This window comes from Schistocerca piceifrons, chromosome 7 (genome assembly GCF_021461385.2).
Source record: "Schistocerca piceifrons isolate TAMUIC-IGC-003096 chromosome 7, iqSchPice1.1, whole genome shotgun sequence".
In the NCBI taxonomy this organism is placed as follows: domain Eukaryota; kingdom Metazoa; phylum Arthropoda; class Insecta; order Orthoptera; family Acrididae; genus Schistocerca; species Schistocerca piceifrons.
In genome coordinates, this window is record NC_060144.1 from 187100854 (window position 1) to 187124828 (window position 23975).

Genomic DNA, 23975 nt, shown 5'->3' on the forward strand with positions numbered 1-23975 from the left:
AGAAAAACTTTTTGGCCCATATTGTTTTGCTGGGTATGTACTGAATTTATCTACAGCGGTCTCCGTAGGGGTGAAGTATTTCATCTATCTTGGTGAATTCATCAGGCTGTAAGAACATTGACAGTTAACAGCAAAAGGATCCAATACTGTATGAATTGCAACCAACTTATCAGTTTTTCTCCTGTCATTCCTCATTTCCATATCAACAAATCGCGTACAGCTTAGAAAAAATAGAAACCTATTTTAACTCGTTGCAGTCCTAAGCAGTGGCATTCCAGTTCTGTCTGCTGCCCAGAGTTCCAGTATATTAACATGATGGCATTTTCTTCTTCTTCTTTTTCTAAAAAACCCGAACACAGCCATTATTTTGTCAGTTTATTACCCCTTTTGCACGAGAATTGATTGTCTTCCCCTGTTTATTTATATAGATATTTGTATAGTTTACAATTTCATCAATAAAGTCCAGGTCAATTACTTTCGAAAAAGCACTAACTTCATCAGTTATACCCATCACCTTTCTTTTCAGATCTGGTGGAGTCTGCACAATGTTTTTTCTGTTGGTTTTTGATGTTTTACCACACTCAGTTTTACACAAATGTGAAACTCTTTTTCAATAAAGAACCCTCATACATCTGCTGTCTCTTCAGGATCACCACCATCCTCACCTTCAGTTCAGATTCATTGCCATCATCCTATTCAGTGTTTTCATCACTCAAATCTACTTTACTTTCCCCCAAGTCTGAAAAGTTTAGATAGACTTTATCCTCATCTTCTTCAAGCAGTTTGCAAATTTCTTCATCTGATACACCCTTTGAATTGCAACAAAACATCAAAGAAATGAAATGAAATGAATAAATACATTCAGATGTCGGTGTAACCAAAGTAACGTTCAATGTGCATAAAAAAAATAACAAAAATAAAAAAGTGAGGAAATATAGTTAACTTTTTAGTAAACTTTCCTCTGGACACTGACTGCTGGAACAAAGCTTGCAACTGTCACACCAGCAGGCGTAGGCACGCGTTGTACTTTTTCTAACATTCAACATGTTGTTGCTTACAATTCAGAAAACAAACTGAGAAAGCTAACCAAATGAACTGAAAAAAACATTGTCGAGAAAACATCAACAATGGAATACATGGCAGCAATGGCGCAATAGCTCAAGGTTAAGGCATCGATTAGGCATAAAAACTGCCGCTGTTGTACTTTTTACAACAGTGTGCCTGCTCGAGTGTTAAGCACAGGAGGGATGTGGATAATTTCAATGCACCTACCAGCTGTACTTTAATTTTGTCTCCTGATGTAAAGTAAGGTCAGTTATTCTGTCTCCTTATTAACATAGCAGCACATGTTGGACTGAAGAATAATATTTTCATCAATGTTAAAACAAATCATGGTTGGTCCATTGATTTGGGAGAGGGGACCGAACAGCAAGGTCATTCCAGGAAACCTTCTATCATTGCTCAACGACATATTTGTACCACTTTACATGATAACATCCCTTTTGTATTACGATCAATAGTTTATGGGCAGTAGCATGAGCCTGTAAACTAATTCCAATTGCCTTCACAAGTAAGATACAGCTGAGGTCCCCCGTTAGTTGACACAGTACCAAGACCTACCAGACTAAAGACTATTCTAAGCTTCCATGGACATCTTCTTCTTCTTCTTCTTCTTCTTCTTCTCCTACTCCTCCTCCTCCTCCTCAGCTTGATAAAAAATATTTCTAAAGTGATGACAAATTTTGTCTGAATTTGTGAACTGTGAAATTCATGGCTTTGTATCTCAGAAGCTAAATTCAATATGGGGAACCTCTAGCCACAATTTTTAAGCTTGTAAGTCCTGAAAGAAATTTAAAAAATCATTCAACTACGACACATAACCAAATCTCTTCAATGAACTTTAGTCTCTTTACCTCTGCACTGTCAACGGGAGTAGTTACAACAGGTCTCGTCTTCTGTGGCAACCTTGTCTTAGTTACTGTTGGCAGTTTGTTTGGGAGACCACATATATGTCCACAGGGGCATGCTACCTGTAAGTATAATGCCAGCAAGATAAAATATTGTCAGGATAAAAATTAATGGCACAATTATTAAATGAACTAAAAAGTCAGTCTTTATTTCTAACCATTTTATTTCAAAAGGCATAATTGTAATGACAAAGGCAGACAGATTTGCATAATACCTTCTTTCAGAAATGGATAATTTACACAATAGTGCAGACCTCTAACATTTTATTTGCTCACTTATTTCTTTATATGCAAATTTCTTTGACCTACTTGTGGCAATTTGATATTAGGATGAGGAAAACGTTAAGACTTAATTGCAAAGAAAATTATCAATATATGGATTACTGTCTGCAACATAACAATTCGAAAACAAAGACTGCAGTAAATGAGAAATGCAAGAAATAAAATGAGTCTCTCTTAAAAATCTTCTCTAAATGAAAAAATTCCACCGAATATAAAAAGTTTTATTTTACTTTAAAATAATTCACTTTCATTATATAAAGATTTAACTCTGATGGTCTGTTATAATACAACTGTATCTACACTATTTCATACCAGAGTTGTATTCTTTAGGTGACTATACAGGTCAGCCTTACTTCTTGTGTTGCAATAATGGCATATTTTCATTGCTTGCAAGGTTGTCAAGAATGGCACTTCTTAAGGTGTAAATATATTGATAGTGATGTTAAGTATATGAACTTTTTAAAAACTCATAAAGGATACAACAGAAGTTACGCGAGGGGCATTATGAATGCAATTTGATGAATATTTATTTACAAAACAATTAACAGAATTTTCTTTGATATGGTTAAATTAGCTCAACTCCATAACATAAAGCAAGGTGAAAGTATCTAAAGTAGCCAACTTCCTCTCAGATTACCAAGAAATTCTACAACAACAATAAAACTGTATGTAATTTGTTTTGTTTGCATTAATTAACAATCAGAGCAATTTCTTGGCATAAGCTTCTAGACTTGCAGAAATTTTGTTACAGAATGTTAGCCTTATAAAAAAACACTGAATTTGCATGATTTGTAGGGGAACAACAGAGGGCCAAGGACAGAACTCCTGAAGGATTCCATAGTGCTGAAAATCTTCCAATAATGGCATACTTTCAAGGAGTGTTTCATGTAACAAACATTTAGAAGCCTTAGAAAGATCTTAAAATATGTCAATGTGTAAAATTCTTAAATTTGCCCACATGCAGGTTCTCACTGTGGAGAGAAACTACAACCTGTTTGCTCATGGACCCCATGGGAATTCATAAACAAATGACAGTTTTAATAAGAAAGAAGAAAGTTTCAAAATAAACAGATCTTTGATTCTTGTTACTATGAAAATGACCAACATGGAGGTAAGAACAGTGTGCACATATAACTTCCAGCCAAGAGCTCAGCTTCATTCCACCAGAAGCAAGACAGTAACCTTATGATAATGCTATAGTTGGGACACTGCCTTCATACTAAATACAGGCCTTAGCGAAGAACTGGTGGGAAGAAGACAATCAGCTGTTTCAGCGAGTTCGTGGATTATGCAGGCGAGCATGTATTTATATGAAGTTTCTGGTTTTTTCTATTTGTACAATGTCTAGAATCTGTTGTGTCCCTGGCTGCAAGTCTAGTTGTTATAAAGGGGAACATGTACCAGTGTTTTTCCCCCCATCTGATGAAGGAAAGAGGAAGATTTGATGAAAAAAAATTCTGAGGAAAAACCTGATAGTTACAAAGAACAGGTGTTTGCATCCAACATTTTCCTGAGGATCAAATTATTTGGGAAATCAGAGTAGCTCGACGTGATGGTAAGTAATTATTAATAGCTTACAAAATATTTTTATACAGTACAAAAGGCATGGACTTTGGTATTGAAGATGGGCTTATTCTTTTTTAGGTTTGTGATGGCAGTTCCTCGTCAAAAGTTGGATTTCTATTTGCAAATTTACTGACGTATTTGTTCTCCCCTGATGTACCCGAGGGCACTGACCCAGAAGTCTGCAGACAGTTTACGAAAACTCGAAATGGAGATATATCTAAAAACGAAGATGATGTGACTTACCGAACGAAAGTGCTGGCAGGTCAATAGACACAAAAACAAACACAAACATACACACGAAATTCAAGCTTTCACAACAAATGGTTGCTTCATCAGGAAAGAGGGAAGGAGAGGGAAAGACGAAAGGATGTGGGTTTTAAGGGAGAGGGCCTTTACAAATGTCTGCTTGTGTCTGTGTATGTGCAGATGGATATGTGTGTGTGTGCATGAGTGTATACCTGTCCTTTTTTCCCCCTAAGGTAAGTCTTTCCGTTCCCGGGATTGGAATGACTCCTTACCCTCTCCCTTAAAACCCACATCCTTTCGTCTTTCCCTCTCCTTCCCTCTTTCCTGATGAAGCAACCGCCTCAGAAGACAACTTCTGGAATTTGGACGACATTAAAAATACGAGGGTGGTTTGGGAAGTTCTCAGAACGGAGTAGAAAAAAAGTACTTACATCACTGAAACTTTTTTTTAATTTTTCAATGTAGTCTCCTTGTAGATGAATGCACTTGGTCCAACGATGTTCCAGTGCCTTGATCCCATCTCAAAAATGAGTTTCCCTCAGGTCTGCAAAATAATTGTCAACACCAGCTACCAATTCTTCATTTGAAGTGAATCTTCGTCCACCAAGAAAGGCAATGGCACGTGTTTTTGATCCAGTGTCAAGAGTCGCGGTACCCACCTTGTAGATAATTTTTTCATTTCTAATTCTTCAGTTAAAATGTGATTTACCTTTCAGAAGACATCTGGCAAGCACAAGCTATTTCACGCACTTTCAATCAGTGATCCTTCATGACCATTTTGTGCACTTTTGCAATGATTTCTGAAGTAGAGACACATCTTGGCTGACCACTGTGCGGATCACTATCTAAGATCTCCCAACCAAATTTAAATTCATTTGTCCACTTGGCAACAGCTGAATATGAAGGTGCAGAGTCTCCAAGTGTATTCTGGAAATCTGCATGAATGTCCTTTGCTTTCATGCCTTTCTTTACAAAGCACTTAATCACTGCTTGAATCTCAATTTTTTCCATCTTCGCAAACCACTATGCGGGAACAACAACAGACCCATGTTACTGCCGCAGCTCTCTCTCAAAACCATTGTTGTGACACGTGTTTGCAGGTAACAGTCCAATGAATATTGTGTGAACAACTCATTGCGCTAGTGCTGTCATCTCGTGGTGATTGCAAGAACTTTTCAAACGACCCTTGTAATCAAGGCAGATTCAACCATAATGACTAGCTAATTATAAAGCACAATGATTGTTTATACTTTATGATTTTAGAATTTAATTAATACCCTTCAGTTAGAAATGTATTGACCTTTAACAATTTTGAAACTCACATAGTGTATGGTAATGTTAACATACACACTACTAGGTTTAATTGGATTTTAGGATCACAGCTTCTTTGTAATACATATGCCAAATTGTACAACTTGTTAACTGTGGTGAAAAATATTGTGAGCAAAGAAATTAGCATTAAGGAAAACACATGCATAATTCAGACACTACTAGCTGAATGCATGGAAAAAAATGAAAAAGGAGGAGGAGGAGGAGGAGAAGAAGAAGAAGGTCTTAATTTCATACATGAGCAACTGCAATGCCTCCCATCCGAACAGCTGAGTTATTCCTCAGATCTGTTGTTCCTTACTGCATGCGGTTTTTACTTTTCATTCCCAGTAGCTTATAAAATTTTGCGGAAGGTGAAAATTATTGTTTTGCCACATCCACATTATTTGAAAAGTTTAATTAATCAGGCATTAGCAGTGGAATAAACAAGTCTCTTAAAAATATTTGCTAACTAAGTATGAAGCCCTTGAATCACATGAAAATTTAGCATGCCTTTTACTGGGCGAAATATTTGTCAAGCCAAAAATTACATACAAGGACAATAGACTGGTAGGGATGGCCAGTAATTCCACAGCTATGAAAGCAGCTCCTACCGTTCAGACATAAATGATTAAATCCATTTTGTCTAAGAACAAAAATTTTGTGACACTAGTTCCTTTTTTAAAAAAAAACTTAGATGTTGAATTTTTACACACAACAATGGTGAATATTCTTAGAATACTTCATGAAAGTGGTTATAATGTTATATGTGTCATTGCTGATAATAATAAAGTCAATGTCAAGGTACATAAACATTATACAGCCATACAACAATTCACGCTCACATAAGTCATCCATTTTACAGCTGTAAACCAGTTTTTCTTCTTTTTGATACAGTTCACTTACTCAAAAAGATTGAATGAAAAGAATAATACCTATCTTTAGCCATCTGTGTCAGATGTAAATAACATACAACAATGTAACTTCAACCACATCCAACCCATATATGAGAAACAAAAACTAGAAATTGTAAAACATGCTCCTACCCTTTCATTCAGTGTTTGTTATCCAAATAGTTTAAGAAAGGCAAAACGTTAGTCTTGTTGTGCCTTTGTTTGATGAGAAAATAATAGTTGCTGTATCAACATTAGTAGGGATTGATGGTGAGGGCACTGCAGAATGGTTACAAATAATAAAAAATTGGTGGATGCAGTTAATGTTAAGCATTCTAAAAAGAGGGTTCATTTAAGTGATAAGTATGCTGATACCATTAGTACCATGGATCAAGAAAGTATCGAGTACTTGCAGTCATTCTGTACTTGCTTGCAACATTGGGATGTTATGGAATGTTAGGAACATTCCAGGAAGATGATTTAAAACAGAGATTTGGAAAATATATAAGAATGAGTGGTTGTAATTACAATGTGTCAAGTTTAGCAGACTGTAGAATCTGAAAGAAAATTAAAAGTAAAAATTTTGTTAAAATTTCAGTCTAAGCAAGTCAAATCTCTGAATGGGTCTGACATTATTCAGGATATTAATGTATCCTCTTTACAGGATGTAAATATTGATCCCTCTCTTTCTGTGGAAACTGATGAATTAAGAGCAGAAGCTGTAGAAATGTATATGGAATCCTGTAATTTAGAAGTGATTGTAATTATTGCTGGATATGTGTTGCTTTAAGACATGTAACAGATTACCATATGTGACATGTAAAAAACTTATGACGAAGGATTCAGCTCATGCCTTTCAACTGGCGGCAGAAGCAAGCTACCTTCAAAGTTTGAACAGTGGAGGTCTAAAATACACTGAAGCAAAGCAAGCGCTGTATCATGTGTGAGATACAGAGGCGAACGAGTGTGTCGGGACTTACTCCAGTTCACTGCTAGTATCGCCACGTCACCTTAACGCGTCTGCGCGTAGTGCGCAAGTATTGCACCAAAATTAAGTATGAAATTAAAAATCAAAATTTACGTTTAAAACTTCGCTAAAATAGAGTTTAGTGTTATAATGTTTCAGATATGAAGTCTTAATGTTCTGGACTTAACAGTTTACATCAAAATACCATTTTAAAGAGAAAAATAAGTGGCACTACATAATAAAGGTAGAAAGCCAGAATTTGGTCAGAAGGTGTCTTTATAGGGTGTATACGTGGACAAGGAGAGAGAGAGAGAGAGAGAGAGAGAGAGAGAGAGAGAGAGAGAGAGAGAGAGAGAGAGGAAAAAAAAAATCCCGGATTTCCCAGTTAAAAATACACTTTCTCCCGGATGAAAACACACTTTTTCCTTATTATTAAGTGACAGTATATTTTTCCTCCGAACTGTAAAACTTATTAATCCTTTGAATGGTTATGTTTTTATACAAGGGCGTAGAATTTCCCGTCACTTTAGGAAACGAAACTCAGGGAAGAAGACCCCTTTTGGAAAGATTTTTGATGTGCAGCAACATGTATGCTGCATATTTTCATACTACGAAAGTATAAATTCAAATTCCACCAAACACCGCATGTTACTTTCTGAATCATTGTAATCGAGACTGAGATGTGCTTTTGTAAGCCAGTCATAACTCATGTCACATGATCCCGCCAGTCGATGACAGCAGTTATGTAGACCACAGGACACGTGATGTAGTCAGCTAATAGCAACATCACTGTAAAGTAGCGCATATACACAAACAGGAAAAGTTAATGTTTTAAATTAATATACATAGTGTTGCTACAAGAAAAGCAAAGCTTTCACATATAATATTGGTCTCTAAGGTTAATAAGCTGCAAGAGAAGCTAAGCTTTCACATATAATGTTGATCTTCATTGCGCGTGTTACACTTTATCATACCGGGTGATCAAATGTCAGTATAAATTTGAAAACTGAATACATCATGGAGTAATGTAGATAGAGAGGTACAAATTGACACACATGCTTAGAATGGCATGGGGTTTCATTAGAACCAAAAAAATACAAAAGTTCAAAAAATGTCCAACAGATGGCACTTCATGTGATCAGAATAGCAATAATTAGCATAACAAAGTAAGACAAAGTAAAGATTATGTTCTTTACAGGAAATGCTCAATTTGTCCATCATCATTCCTCAACAATAGCTGTAGTCGAGGAATAATGTTGTGAACAGCACTGTAAAGCATGTCTGCAGTTATGGTGAGGCATTGGCGTTGGATGTTGTCTTTCAGCATCCCTAGAGGTGTCGGTTGATCACGATACACTTGCGACTTCAGGTAACCCCAAAGCCAATAATTGCACAGACTGAGGTCTGGGGACCTGGGAGGCCAAGCATGACGAAAGTGGCGGCTGAGCACACAATCATCACCAAACGACACGCGCAAGAGATCTTTCCTGCGCCTAGTTTTTTTTAATAGAACCCCATGTCATTCCAAGCATGTGTGTCAATTTTTACCTCTCTGTCTACATTATTCCGTGGTTTATTAAGTTTTCAAATTTATACTGACTTTTTGATCGCCTGGTATATCAGATAAACGTGCCAGTAAAATTTTTTGCCGAGTCCAGTGACTTGTCCTTGAAGCTTTCCACAAATAAATTAGCTACCGCAGAGGAGAGAGAGCTTCCCGTAGCACTACATCAATTTGCTCATAATAATGACATGAATGTCTGATATCTTCTGGGTTCAAAATGGCTTGTCATCAAACTCTCTGTGATTTAAGAAATTCATCGTACCATCTCGCTCATAGTTCAGCCTGCGTAAAAGGAAATTTACTTTGAAAGTAACACTTTTCAAACCACCATTCGCAATATTTTGCCGCGACCTGTTAGAAATAGGTTTGTTTTAGTAGTCGTCAGAGAGCGCTCGACAACAGGCGCCACCGCGCTTTGGCAGCTGCTATGACGCAGGAAGACCGTATGTTCGTACGTGTAAAACATTAAAAGATCTTACATTCTGTCATAAAAGAAACAACACATCAGAGGATACTCCAAGAGCATCGGAATTTCAAGAATGACACTAAAATGGCACATTTGAAGTGTATACTTAAAGAGCACATTCGTATATCCAGATTCCCAACGAAGTAGGCCTTGATCTGATATTAAGCTTTTCAGTGTGTGTTTCAGGATGTAAATTTTCTTGGAGTATCAGTACTGTATTAACTCTTTTTTGATTCTTTATTATGGCATAATGCCATACGTGCTAGAAGAGGAAAATGTGCACTTAAAATGCAGCGAGCAGTTGAAATTAGCCAATAGTGTGGAACTAAAAACTTTGTTTTAAACACACTGACAGCCTCAGCGTAAAAAGGTTAATAAAAACCTAACTTCTTTAGCAAACCGACAAAAATAACTTCACTGTTCTACAAGGCGATTAATGCATGACTGTCAGAAAAGTGGAAATAAAGTAAAGTCTGAAACTAATAACGTATATTAGTCTTCCATAATTATGTGAATGTATTTTAATTCACTCGATAGTTCCCGGCCACAGAAATGCGTTTTGTTTTCATTTGAAGTGAGAGCAGTAAACGAAGAGGAAACAGCAAAATAACTAAATGTAAACACGGGTCACGTGGAGACTACACACTTCCCCACTATAGCTCTGACTGCTCTGCGCATCAGCCCCAGATCTACGATATTTTCGAACCGGGGCAATACTAAGATTGTATAGCCCGGTCCCCTTTTCCCTGAAGGAAAGTCTATTTCTAGATGTGACTAGGATTACCCTGATAGTCGTCACGTACACTATGCACGCATTCAAAAATCAACATACAATTCATTCAGAAATCAACTTACAGAGTGTGTCAAAAAACCAAAAAGGATGCGTTTCAAAATCATATGAATAATCGATAGACCAACGTGCACTGGATGCTAGGCGCTTCTCCTCAAGAATATGAATTTGCCCCCCCCCCCCCCCCTCACAACTGTCACCTGGGTCAGATACCTCGGTTTGCCCCCCCCCCCCCCCCTCTCATAGATCCGGGCCTGCTGCGCATGCGTTAATCTGGCAGCTTGGGCGCGGCAGTAAATTTTTTCCCGGTTGCATCGAGCTGCTTGCTGCGACTGCTTACACAGCCAACAGCCACATTTCTGTAGCCAGAAGGGGGAGAAGATACAACTTGTACGCCACTCAACTGCACATGCACATGAGCCCGCTGATAACTGCTAAAACGAATCTAATATAAACAATTGTAACGTCACGCCCATCAGAGGAAATTTGTTGTTATGAAGCGTTGCATAGTCTTCCTAAAGCCTTTGACGCATTTTGCTGTTGGCAAATGCTTGTGTGAGCACTGTGTTTTGTTGTTGTATATGGCACATTTCCTTTGCAATTTACGTTTTATTGTCATATTTTTTCTCTTTCACGTTTCATTGTTGCAGTATTATTCTGCAGTAGTGTGATACAGTAAAATCCTTTGTTAGAGTATCGATTCTTACCAGTCAAAATTACAAAAATTTAATTGAAAACTAAAATAACGTGAAATTCCCAGAATTCTAAAAAATTCCCGGCTTTTTCCCGGTTTCCTTCCGGATGAAAGAATTCCCAGGTTTTTCCTGGACTCCCGGTTGTCCCTGCTTTAGAACTCATAAATAAGTGGTGCAGATTTCCAAAATCATAGAACAAAAACTGACACCAGAATGCACATTTTTAGGAACAATCAGAGACGCTAAATACTGGACTTAGAAACATGAAAATTTATTTTATGCTTCAGTTCACCCCAAATCTGATAACAGAGACTATGTTAAGCTGCCTCTTATAGTTTTTGAGTAATTAAGTAAAAACCAATTTTGTAACTGAAATGTACTCAATTGTTGTGGATTAAGTACCTGTAATTTTAATGATAAAGAATTTTGGTTAAAGTGGATGATAAAACATACCAAATGATAGAGCTATACCAAAATAAAGAATTGTAGTATTAATATCAGTCGATGTAAGTTCTAGTAAAGGTATGGTTCAGTGGTAATAATCTACCATTAGTTCCACTATAAAAATTCTAGAAGGCAAAGTTTTTATTCTAGCAAGCTGAAACTTTTCTGTGAGTTCAAACAACTTAACTGTAAGCAAGTAAAAATTAAGAAGTTTCTGAAGTAGTTTGTAAATATGTTATTGAAGATTATGTGCCCAAGAAAGCTGTCGTTTTGAGGCTGCTGCAGTATGCAGATAACCGTAGACAACAGATGTTCCCTTGGCCGTCCACTCTGGCACTTATATAAATACAGCCCGCGAGGCAGTAGAGAACTTCACTGCACATTCAGCTACTGTAAGATCCACAACTGTTAAACGTCAGATCGCGCTCTGCCCTGGATGACATCAGACCTGAACTGTGACAAAGCGCGTATTTTGCGGTAAAAACAGATAGTGAATTCACGAGGACTGTACACCATCCTGGATCGCTTAAAATTCACCAAAGTAACTGTTAGTGTGCCGTCCATGTGAATTACAATTCCGCATGGCAAGTGGTGACTTTATTTCCACTTTTATGGTGAGCATTAACTTTGAACATTTATTGCAAACTTCCAGTTGAGTATTTTTAGTCAGGGTGAACGACAATCCGGTAGGAGCGTACCGTAGAGGTCGCCTCTAACTGCTAAATGTGCTGTTAGAATAGAAAGACATGTTTTCAATTGAACATAGTGAATTTCCTAGTGTTGTATGTGAGAAACTTTATGTAATATAAATTTTGATTGCAACTTTATACTTTTATTTAAAATCATAATCCTGAACACGCAAGGAAATAGGAGAATAGAAACTTTTCTTTCAGTGAGCTGGACCAAAATGTGGCCGTGAAGACGGAAACTAAGGTCAGTACATTTTCCTTCGCTTTCGGGCTGACCACAAAATTGGTTGTCAGGCTCGTGTGAATAAGATGGCAATAATTAATTATTTCAACTTGCTGCCCCACAACACCTCCCAATTCTCATCTGAAAATGGAATCTGTATGTGCCAAATATCTCAGGTTATTGTTTCACACAAATATGGGACAACATTTGTCAATTGTGAAAGCCCCCCAAGGGATTTTTGAAGGCACCGATTTTCAATAGGTTGGAATTACTCTAAAATAACCCCCGTCATCTGGTAAATTTGTAATGGAAATTTCTGGCAATAGCTTACACATTTGGGTGAATATGCTGCTAAATAACTATTCCAAAAGAAAAAAAATTCTGGTGTTGAAGAGAAAGTCCACAAAATCACAAAAAAAGCTGACTGTGACGTAGCTGCAAAAAGACCTAGGAAAGCTTCAATATTTATACAACTGTAGTGATGTATGATAGTGACACACTTGAGTATTAAAAATTGTTCCCTTTCAAGACTAGAGTAATAGGTAAAAGACAAACAAGTCAAAACTGAAGTGTTTAAGGACAATAATAAGAGTTTATTGGCATAGGTACCAATATTAATTTAAAATGTAATTTACTAAAGGAACCTTATACAACATATTTTGTCATGTACATTTTACCATTTCTTCTTTATGTATGTGCGTGTATATTATGAATGAATGCAATATTAAATCATGTAGTAATGCAAAAAGTAATTACAAACTGCTTTAATGCATTATACATGTATCCTATGTATGACAAACACTGAGCAGTATAATCTCTGTCCTTATACGTTTACTTTTTGAATTTCAAATGTACTGCTACTGGAAATCTTGTAATGGTATTTTAAGGACAAGGAATGCAAACCATTTAAGTTGTGGTTAATTATATGAGAAAAGTTGAATTTGATTTAAATCTGTATATGAATCTGCTGCCTCACTGCCAACTGAAGGCTTGACGTCACAAAAGCTGTAATTCAGCCTTGAGTTTTCTAAGGCAGTCGAGTTTAGGCTCTTACTAAAAACCTGATGTCATGCAGTCCCCAACAGCCAATGAGCGTTCACTTGTTTTCTGAGCAGTCTGTCAAACATTTTGGCCAGTGCAAATGTTACATGTGATTTTTGTGAGTTATTTCATGAATTTTTATTCCGTTTCTTGCAGATTGTCATGGCTGATGGTGGTGCTATGCAACAAATTCTCCATCAAGAAACGAGAGACATAATTTACAGGGCACTTGCTTTCTTCAACCGCAAAGCAGAAAATGATAGTCCTCACACAGATGGTGTCATATCTCAGGATCGCACTGCACAAGTGAGTGGCGTCAGCTTGAGAATCATTCAGATAACTGCCAATGGAGGTAATTTCTCTGTTCAGGCTAGTGGAAGCCCAGTTTTCAGATCACCAAGGAAACATCACAGTCATGAGATTACCGTCATGAATTTAGAAGATTTTGACGATGATGATCTTAGACAAGTTGTGCTCAATATGAGTAAGATAGGCAAACTTTCTACTGTCAAAAAAATTACATTGAAAATGCATTGTCAAGAACGACAGTTCTGAAAATGTAAATGTATTGAGACTGCCACTTCAAAGAGGGTGTACGATATTTTCTTTTACATCTCATGAGTTCGCAATAATAATGACGATCTCTCCCTAGTCCATACGGTGCTGATGTCGTAGGTAGCTGCCATTACCCGAGGACAGTTTAGTCAACTATCAGCGGTCTTTAGTGAATTAGCAGTCTAGTTAAAAGTTGATTAACTCTCCACAGTAAGTTGATTTCTTAGGATGGATAGGATGTGTGACTGCAGTGTATGGATGCAGGAGGAGCTGGCCACTGTTCGCGAACAGCTGAACGTGTTGATGGCCGCGGTCAGCCGTGTATAGGCTGCTGCCTCGGAGTGTAGCGGCAGTGGGGGTCTGGTGCATCGCGTGGTACACCCCAGGCTGTTGAGACATCTTCGCGGGTACCGGACGCGATTGGGCCACCCTCTCCCCAAGGGGAGTGGCGGGTTCAGCGGCGTTCGCGGCGCACAAGGCGGAGGGTCAATGTGGAGGCTGGCCGTGTGGCATCGCCCGCTCTGCCTGTGAGTGGACATGTGGCCACTCCTTCAGCAAGGTCCAAGCAGGCACACGGGGGGGAGGGGTTTATTAGTTATTGGGAGCTTCAACGTTAGGCGGGTGATGGAGCCCCTTAGGGAAATAGCGGAAAGGTCGGGGAAGAAGGCCAGTGTTCACTCTGTCTGCTTGCCGGGGGGGGGTCTCATCCGAGATGTGAAGGAGGCCCTGCTGGCGGCAATAGAGAGCACTGGGTGCACCCGACTGCAAATTGTTGCTCATGTCGGCACCGATGACTCCTGCCATCTGGGTTCAGAGGTCATCCTCAGTTCGTACAGGCGGTTGGCAGAGGGGTGGAATCTGAGCTAACTATTTGTAGTATCGTTCCCAGAACCGATCGCGGCCCTTTTGTTTGGAGCCGAGTAGAAGGCTTAAACCAGAGGCTTAGACGATTCTGCGGAGATCTATGGTGTAAATTTCTCGACCTCTGCTATCAGGTGCAGAAATGTAGGGTCCCCCTGAATAGGTCAGGCGTGCACTACAAGCAGGAAGCGGCTACAAGGGTAGCGGAGAACGTGTGGAGTGCACATGTGGGTTTTTTAGGTTAGAGAATTCCCTCTCTAGGCCCGACAAGAAGCCTCCTGAGACACGGCAAGGTAAGAGTAGGCAAAATGCAACAGGGTATAACAATATTAATGTGGTAATAGTAAACTGCAGGAGAGTCTATAGAAAGGTCCCAGAACTGCTCTCATTTATCAATGGTCACAATGCCCATATAGTACTAGGGACAGAAAGTTGGCTGAAACCACACGTAAACAGTAATGAAATCCTAAACTCAGATTGGAATGTATACCGCAGAGACAGGCTGGACAGTGATGGGGGAGGCGTGTTTATAGCGATAAGTGCAACAGTATCGAAGGAAATTGACGGAGATCCGAAATGTGAAATAATTTGGGTGAACATCACGGTTCAAGCAGGCTCAGACATGGTAATTGGATGTCTCTATAGGCCCCCTGGCTCAGCAGCTGTTGTGGCTGAGCACCTGAAGGATAATTTGGAAAATATTTCGAATAGATTTCCCCACCATGTTATAGTTCTGGGTGGAGATTTTAATTTGCTGGATATAGACTGGGAGACTCAAATGTTTATAACGGGTGGCAGGGACAAAGAATCCATAGAAATTTTTTTAAGTGCTTTATCTGAAAACTACCTTGAGCAGTTAAACAGAGAACCGACTCGTGGCGATAACATATTAGACTTTCTGGTGACAAACAGACACGAACTATTTGAAACAGTTAACGCAGAACAGGGAATCAGCAATCATAAAGCAGTTACTGCATCGATGATTTCAGCCGTAAATAGAAATATTAAAAAAGGTAGGAAGATTTTTCTTTTTAGCAAAAGTGACAAAAAAGCAGATTTCAGAGTACCTGACGGCTCAACACAAAAGTTTTGTCTCAAGTACAGATAGTGTAGAGCAGGCTGTTCCAGCCGGGCGCCAGGGAGCCGGAACGCTCACTGCGGCAGCTCGGAGCCCGCATGGAGGGGAAAAGCAAACTCACTGCTCCCTGGCTGCATGCAGCCGCAACTGACGCAATAATCAGTGTTCAATGACAGCTATGACTAGCCACGGGAGCCCTGTGCCCCTATTGGAGGATACCTTCCTATTCATTGAGAGGGATGTTCGTCCGCAGTGTCTTGTATGTCATAACGTATTTAATTCTGCGAAGCGGTACAACATACGACGACATTATACACGTCTTCACGCAGCGCACTACGATCAGGTAGAAGACGTTGCACGCAGAGAACTGGTAGCCAGGCTTAAGAACGACATACCAAGAGACGTAAGTTTAAAAACGGTTTCATAATACGGAGGGTATCAAAACATGCAACACATTCCATGTTCTGTAATGCATTTCTAATTTTCAGGTGAAGGAGAGCAGAGAAAGCACTACTGAATCTGCAATTCGAACAAGCTACAGGGTCGCTCACATCATTGCAACGAGTGGCAAGCCGTTTTGGGTGGGACCACTCATACAATCGTGCATGGTAGCAGTTGCAGAATGTTTGTTTCCAAGGGAGGTGCAGGCAATTGAAGCAGTTTGCCTGTCAAAGCAAACAATGTCTTGTCGAATCCTGGACATGGCAGTGGATTTAGAGACACAGCTCAGGAAAAAGGCGGAGAGCTTTGTTGCATTTTCGCTAGCACTTGACGAAAGTACTGACATATCGGACTGTGCTCAGCTTGCAGTCTTTGTGCGTGGTGTCGACATGGAGCTGCACATAACTGAAGAACTTTTGGATGTGGTACCACTCGATTACACCGCAACAGGACGTGACATTTTTGAAGCGGTTTGTGAATCAGTGGACAATATGAATTTGCCGTGGGATAAGCTCCAGACAGACGTTCAATCGTCTTGCTTCTTTAAAACTACCTGAAGGTACTACTTTCGGCGATTACCAAGCAAAGTTAAAGCAGCTCATCACGTCGTTTGAAACACGATTCTGAGACCTCACTAGTTTGGAAATGGAACTTAAGGTGTTCAGCACTCCTTTGTCAGTTTCCCCCGATGACTTGTCATCGTCACTTCAATTGCAGCTTACTGATTTGCAAAATTCAACTTTGTTAAAAGAGAGGTACTACAACACGTTGGATTTGTCACGATGGTATCGTTACAGCAAAAAACATTTCCCAAGCTTCACAACAATGCCACTCAGATCATGTGCATGTTTGGATCTACGTATTGTTGTGAGCAGCTTTTCTCAGCAATGAAAAGAGTAAAAGTAAGGAACGATCGTTTCTTCAGGCGGCAACAATGAAGCCATCCCCATTTACGCTGCGAACACTTTGACGTCTGATATTTCCGATCTTGTAATGAAAAGAAAATGTCAAGCTACAGAGGCCCAATAAATTTAGTATGCAACTTCTTGTGAAACAGTTGTTGTTGTTGTTGTTGTTGTTGTGGTCTTCAGTCCTGAGACTGGTTTGATGCAGCTCTCCATGCTACTCTATCCTGTGCAAGCTTTTTCATCTCCCAGTACCTACTGCAACCTACATCCTTCTGAATCTGCTTAGTGTATTCATCTCTTGGTCTCCCCCTACGATTTTTACCCTCCACGCTGCCCTCCAATACTAAATTGGTGATCCCTTGATGCCTCAGAACATGTCCTACCAACCGATCCCTTCTTCTGGTCAAGTTGTGCCACAAACTTCTCTTCTCCCCAATCCTATTCAATACTCCCTCATTAGTTATGTGATCTACCCATCTAATCTTCAGCATTCTTCTGTAGCACCACATTTCGAAAGCTTCTATTCTCTTCTTGTCCAAACTATTTATCGTCCATGTTTCACTTCCATACATGGCTACACTCCATACGAATACTTTCAGAAATGACTTCCTGACACTTAAATCAATACTGGATGTTAACAAATTTCTCTTCTTCAGAAACGCTTTCCTTGCCATTGCCAGCCTACATTTTATATCCTCTCTACTTCGACCATCATCAGTTATTTTGCTCCCCAAATAGCAAAACTCCTTTACTACTTTAAGTGCCTCATTTCCTAATCTAATTCCCTCAGCATCACCCGACTTAATTAGACTACATTCCATTATCCTTGTTTTGCTTTTGTTGATGTTCATCTTATATCCTCCTTTCAAGACACTGTCCATTCCATTCAACTGCTCTTCCAAGTCCTTTGCTGTCTCTGACAGAATTACAATGTCATCGGCAAACCTCAAAGCTTCTATTTCTTCTCCATGAATTTTAATACCTACTCCGAATTTTTCTTTTGTTTCCTTTACTGCTTGCTCAATATACAGATTGAACAACATCGGGGACAGGCTACAACCCTGTCTTACTCCCTTCCCAACCACTGCTTCCCTTTCATGTCCCTCGACTCTTATAACTGCCATCTGGTTTCTGTACAAATTGTAAATAGCCTTTCGCTCCCTGTATTTTACCCCGGCCACCTTTAGAATTTGAAAGAGAGTATTCCAGTCAACATTGTCAAAAGCTTTCTCTAAGTCTACAAATGCTAGAAACGTAGATTTGCCTTTCCTTAATCTTTCTTCTAAGATAAGTCGTAAGGTCAGTATTGCCTCACGTGTTCCAGTGTTTCTACGGAATCCAAACTGATCTTCCCCGAGGTTGGCTTCTACTAGTTTTTCCATTCGTCTGTAAAGAATTCGTGTTAGTATTTTGCAGCTGTGACTTATTAAGCTGATAGTTCGGTAATTTTCACATCTGTCAACACCTGCTTTCTTTGGGATTGGAATTATTATATTCTTCTTGAAGTCGGAGGGTATTTCACCTGTTTCATACACCTTGCTCACCAGATGGTAGAGTTTTGTCAGAACTGGCTCTCCCAAGGCCGTCAGTAGTTCCAATGGAATATTGTCTACTCCGGGGGCCTTGTTTCGACTCAGGTCTTTCAGTGCTCTGTCAAACTCTTCACGCAGTATCATATCTCCCATTTCATCTTCATCTACATCCTCTTCCATTTCCATAATATTGTCCTCAAGTACATCGCCCTTGTATAGACCCTCTATATACTCCTTCCACCTTTCTGCTTTCCCTTCTTTGCTTAGAACTGGGTTTCCATCTGAGCTCTTGATATTCATACAAGTCGTTCTCTTATCTCCAAAGGTCTCTCTAATTTTCCTGTAGGCGGTATCTATCTTACCCCTAGTGAGATAGGCCTCTACATCCTTACATCTGTCCTCTAGCCATCCCTGCTTAGCCATTTTGCACTTCCTGTCGATCTCATTTTTGAGACGTTTGTATTCCTTTTTGCCTGTTTCACTTACTGCATTTTTATATTTTCTCCTTTCATCAATTAAATTCAATATTTCTTCTGTTACCCAAGGATTTCTACTAGCCCTCGTCTTTTTACCTACCTGATCCTCTGCTGCCTTCACCACTTCATCCCTCAAAGCTACCCATTCTTCTTCTACTGTATTTATTTCCCCCATTCCTGTCAATTGCTCCCTTATGCTCTCCCTGAATCTCTGTACAACCTCTGGTTCTTTTAGTTTATCCAGGTCCCATCTCCTTAAATTCCCACCTTTTTGCAGTTTCTTCAGTTTTAATCTACAGGTCATAACCAATAGATTGTGGTCAGAGTCCACATCTGCCCCTGGAAATGTCTTACAATTTAAAACCTGGTTCCTAAATCTCTGTCTTACCATTATATAATCTATCTGATACCTTTTAGTATCTCCAGGGTTCTTCCATGTATACAACCTTCTTTCATGATTCTTAAACCAAGTGTTAGTTATGATTATGTTGTGCTCTGTGCAAAATTCTACCAGGCGGCTTCCTCTTTCATTTCTGTCCCCCAATCCATATTCACCTACTATGTTTCCTTCTCTCCCTTTTCCTACACTCGAATTCCAGTCACCCATGACTATTAAATTTTCGTCTCCCTTCACAATCTGAATAATTTCTTTTATTTCATCATACATTTCTTCAATTTCTTCGTCATCTGCAGAGCTAGTTGGCATATAAACTTGTACTACTGTAGTAGGTGTGGGCTTCGTATCTATCTTGGCCACAATAATGCGTTCACTATGCTGTTTGTAGTAGCTTACCCGCATTCCTATTTTCCTATTCATTATTAAACCTACTCCTGCATTACCCCTATTTGATTTTGTGTTTATAACCCTGTAGTCACCTGACCAGAAGTCTTGTTCCTCCTGCCACCGAACTTCACTAATTCCCACTATATCTAACTTCAACCTATCCATTTCCCTTTTTAAATTTTCTAACCTACCTGCCCGATTAAGGGATCTGACATTCCATGCTCCGATCCGTAGAACGCCAGTTTTCTTTCTCCTGATAACGACATCCTCTTGAGTAGTCCCCGCCCGGAGATCCGAATGGGGGACTATTTTACCTCCGGAATATTTTACCCAAGAGGACGCCATCATCATGTAATCATACAGTAAAGCTGCATGCCCTCGGGAAAAATTACGGCTGTAGTTTCCCTTTGCTTTCAGCCGTTCGCAGTACCAGCACAGCAAGGCCGTTTTGGTTATTGTTACAAGGCCAGATCAGTCAATCATCCAGACTGTTGCCCTTGCAGCTACTGAAAAGGCTGCTGCCCCTCTTCAGGAACCACACGTTTGTCTGGCCTCTCAACAGATACCCCTCCGTTGTGGTTGCACCTACGGCACGGCTATCTGTATCGCTGAGGCACGCAAGCCTCCCCACCAACGGCAAGGTCCATGGTTCATGGGGGGGGGTGAAACAGTTGCTTCTTATTTATTTCCTGAACATCGTATTTCCTGGTGTAGCACGTCCCATGTCTTAGCAGCCAAGAGTATGAGGTTGCCGATCTTGTAAGACGCAGCGGGCACATCAAAACGCTTGCCCTGCCGCCTACCTCAGCCAGCCGTGCCACGTACCGGCCCACTCGAATGGTCACAGCGAGCGACACGGCTCCCTGGAGCAGGGAGCGCTCCGCGGCTCTCAATGGAGCTGACGAGATGGAACAACCTGGTGTAGAGGAACAGTGGACAAAGTTCAAAACCATCGTACAATATGAATTAGATGAGTATGTGCCAAGCAAGATCATAAGAGATGGAAAAGCGCCACCAAGGTACAACAACCGAGTTAGAAAACTGCTGCGGAAGCAAAGAGAACTTCACAGCAAACATAAACATAGCCAAAGCCTTGCAGACAAACAAAAATTATGCGAAGCGAAATGTAGTGTGAGGAGGGCTATGCAAGAGGCGTTCAATGAATTCGAAAGTAAAGTTCTAATGTCAAAGCGGTAGGTGGATCAAAACAAAATGTCCAGACACACTGTGATCAAAATGGTACTGAAACAGAGGATGACAGACTAAAGCTCGGTCCACACGCAACGATCTGTCTGCACAGATGTCTGTACATGCAAAAGATCGCTGCAAATGATGTGTGTTCACACGACACAAACCCCAATCTATTACTCGCTCGCCATCTGTCGGCGTACAAAAGAAGTATCAGTGGCAAGCGACTACACTCCCAGTAAACATCAAAAATTTAATTCAGTTATTTTGAAATATAGAAATGGAGGAAGTTCTGTTGTGGTCTGTGTTCGCAACTTGTGTTGCAAAAAACATTCAGACCAACCGCAGGAAACAGAGAAAGCGGTCAAAACGGTGTAGACGGTGGCTGCTAAAGCAAAAGCAGTTTTCTCACATAAATTTACTGCGAGAGTTGCAGGGCGAACCTAACGACTGGCGAAATTATTTGCGGATGGATGTTGAAACTTATACTTAAAGCTTGTAACCCCTCATATTACGAGAAAAAATACTTGTATAGAGAAGGGCAATTTTTCCTCATGAACGGCTGGCGGTAACATTAAGATTCCTTGCAGCAGGAAGGAGCTACAAGGATTTGGAATTTTCAACTGCAATGTCGAAACAAGAGTTGAGTGAAATAATACCCGCAATTTTTCAATTAGAGCATTGTATGCTGCTGTCTTTTTGTCTTGGTCACTATATTCTTTACTTTAATCTTCCACAAATGTGGGTGGTTTCTATATATTTCAATGAATTCACTTACAAACTCTCGAGAACACTGACAAGTATCAGCCATTTTAATGCCCTGTGCACACAAATACAAACACTAGACTGAGCAAACAGCTGTTTCGCGCCAGATTTGCGATGATCTCCTGTCCACACGCTCCAACTTGTCTGCGCAGATGTGGTTTGAACCCTCAGATTGAGAGGTTTCGCTCAAACCTCCAACTCCAACTTCCAGGTTTGCACACACCTCAGGTTGGTGCAAATCTTCTGTCCACACGCAACGATCTGTCTGCGCAGATGTGATGTGTGCAGACATTTGTGCAGACAGATTGTTGCATGTGGACGGGCCTTAAAGGCCGAAATACTAAATGTCTTTTTCCAAAGCTGTTTCACAGAGGAAGACTGCACTGTAGTTCCTTCTCTGGATTGTCGCACAAATGACAAAATGGTAGATATCGAAATAGACGACAGAGGGATAGAGAAACAATTAAAATCGCTCAAAAGAGGAAAGGCCGCTGGACCTGATGGGATACCAGTTCGATTTTACACAGAGTATGCGAAGGAACTTGCCCCCCTTCTTGCAGCGGTGTACCGTAGGTCTCTAGAAGAGCGTAGCGTTCCAAAGGATTGGAAAAGGGCACAGGTCATCCCCGTTTTCAAGAAGGGACGTCGAACAGATGTGCAGAACTATAGACCTATATCTCTAACATCGATCAGTTGTAGAATTTTGGAACACGTATTATGTTCGAGTATAATGACTTTTCTGGAGACTAGAAATCTACTCTGTAGGAATCAGCATGGGTTTTGAAAAAGACAGTCGTGTGAAACCCAGCTCGCGCTATTCGTCCACGAGACTCAGAGGGCCATAGACACGGGTTCACAGGTAGATGCCGTGTTTCTTGACTTCCGCAAGGCGTTCGATACAGTTCCCAACAGTCGTTTAATGAACAGAGTAAGAGCATGTGAACTATCAGACCAATTGCGTGATTGGATTGAAGAGTTCCCAGATAACAGAATGCAGCATGTCATTCTCAATGGAGAGAAGTCTTCCGAAGTAAGAGTGATTTCAGGTGAGCCGCAGGGGAGTGTCGTAGGACAGTTGCTATTCACAATTTACATAAATTACCTTGTGGATGACATCGCAAGTTCACTGAAGCTTTTTGCAGATGATGCTGTGGTATATCGAGAGGTTGTAACAATGGAAAATTGTATTGAAATGTACGAGGATCTGCAGCGAATTGACGCATGGTGCAGGGAATGGCAATTGAATCTCAATGTAGACACGTGTAATGTGCTGCGAATACATAGAAAGAAAGATCCCTTATCATTTAGCTACAAAATAGCAGGTCAGCAACTGGAAGCAGTTAATGCCAAAAATTATCTGGGAGTACGCACTAGGAGTGATTTAAAATAGAAAGATCATATGAAGTTGATCGTCGGTAAAGCAGATGCCAGACTGAGATTCATTGGAAGAATCCTAAGGAAATGCAATCCGAAAACAAAGGAAGTAGGTTACAGTACGCTTGTTCGCCCGCTGCATGAATACTGCTCAGCAGTGTGGAATCCGTGTCAGATAGGGTTGATAGAAGAGATAGAGAAGATCCAAAGGAGAGCAGCGCGCTTCATTACAGGATCATTTAGTAATCGCGAAAGTGTTACGGAGTTGATGGATAAACTCCAGTGGAAGACTCTGCAGGAGAGACGCTCAGTAACTCGGTACAGGCTTTTGTTGAAGTTTCGAGAACATACCTTCACCGAAGAGTCAAGCAGTATATTGCTCCCTCCTACGTATATCTCACGAAGAAACAATGAGGATAAAATCATAGAGATTAGAGCCCACACAGATGCATACCGACAATCCTTCTTTCCACGAACAACATGAGACTGGAATAGAAGGGAGAACCGATAGAGGTACTCAAGGTACCCTCCGCCACACACCGTCAGGTGGCTTGCGGAGTATGGATGTAGATGTAGACTGGCTAAAATATGTGATTTTTAGGAAGTTACAATTTGGTTTTCAAATATGTTGTTGGAATTTTACAACATTTTTAGGTTTATTGGACTTTCTACTTTAAATAAACATGTTTTGGTATCGCTAGTGTTAAACCTGACTACACAGATGAAACTCCAATTTAATAATAGTTATAGCACTGAAATACATACACAAACATGTGATACAGCACATTTATATCTACAGAAACACACAGAACACACGATCAAAGCAAAATTTAACGTTCATAGAGGAGTACAGTGTGATATAAACTGAAACA

At 40.0% G+C, this 23975-nt stretch overlaps 1 protein-coding gene across 1 annotated transcript in view; it reads right to left on the minus strand.

Moving 5' to 3' along the window:
• Positions 1–23975, minus strand: part of LOC124804774 (protein cramped) — a 193841-nt gene that overhangs the window by 63422 nt on the left and 106444 nt on the right. The window contains 1 exon segment of the mRNA XM_047265095.1: positions 1914–2030. Within this exon segment, the coding sequence (XP_047121051.1) occupies positions 1914–2030 (117 nt within the window).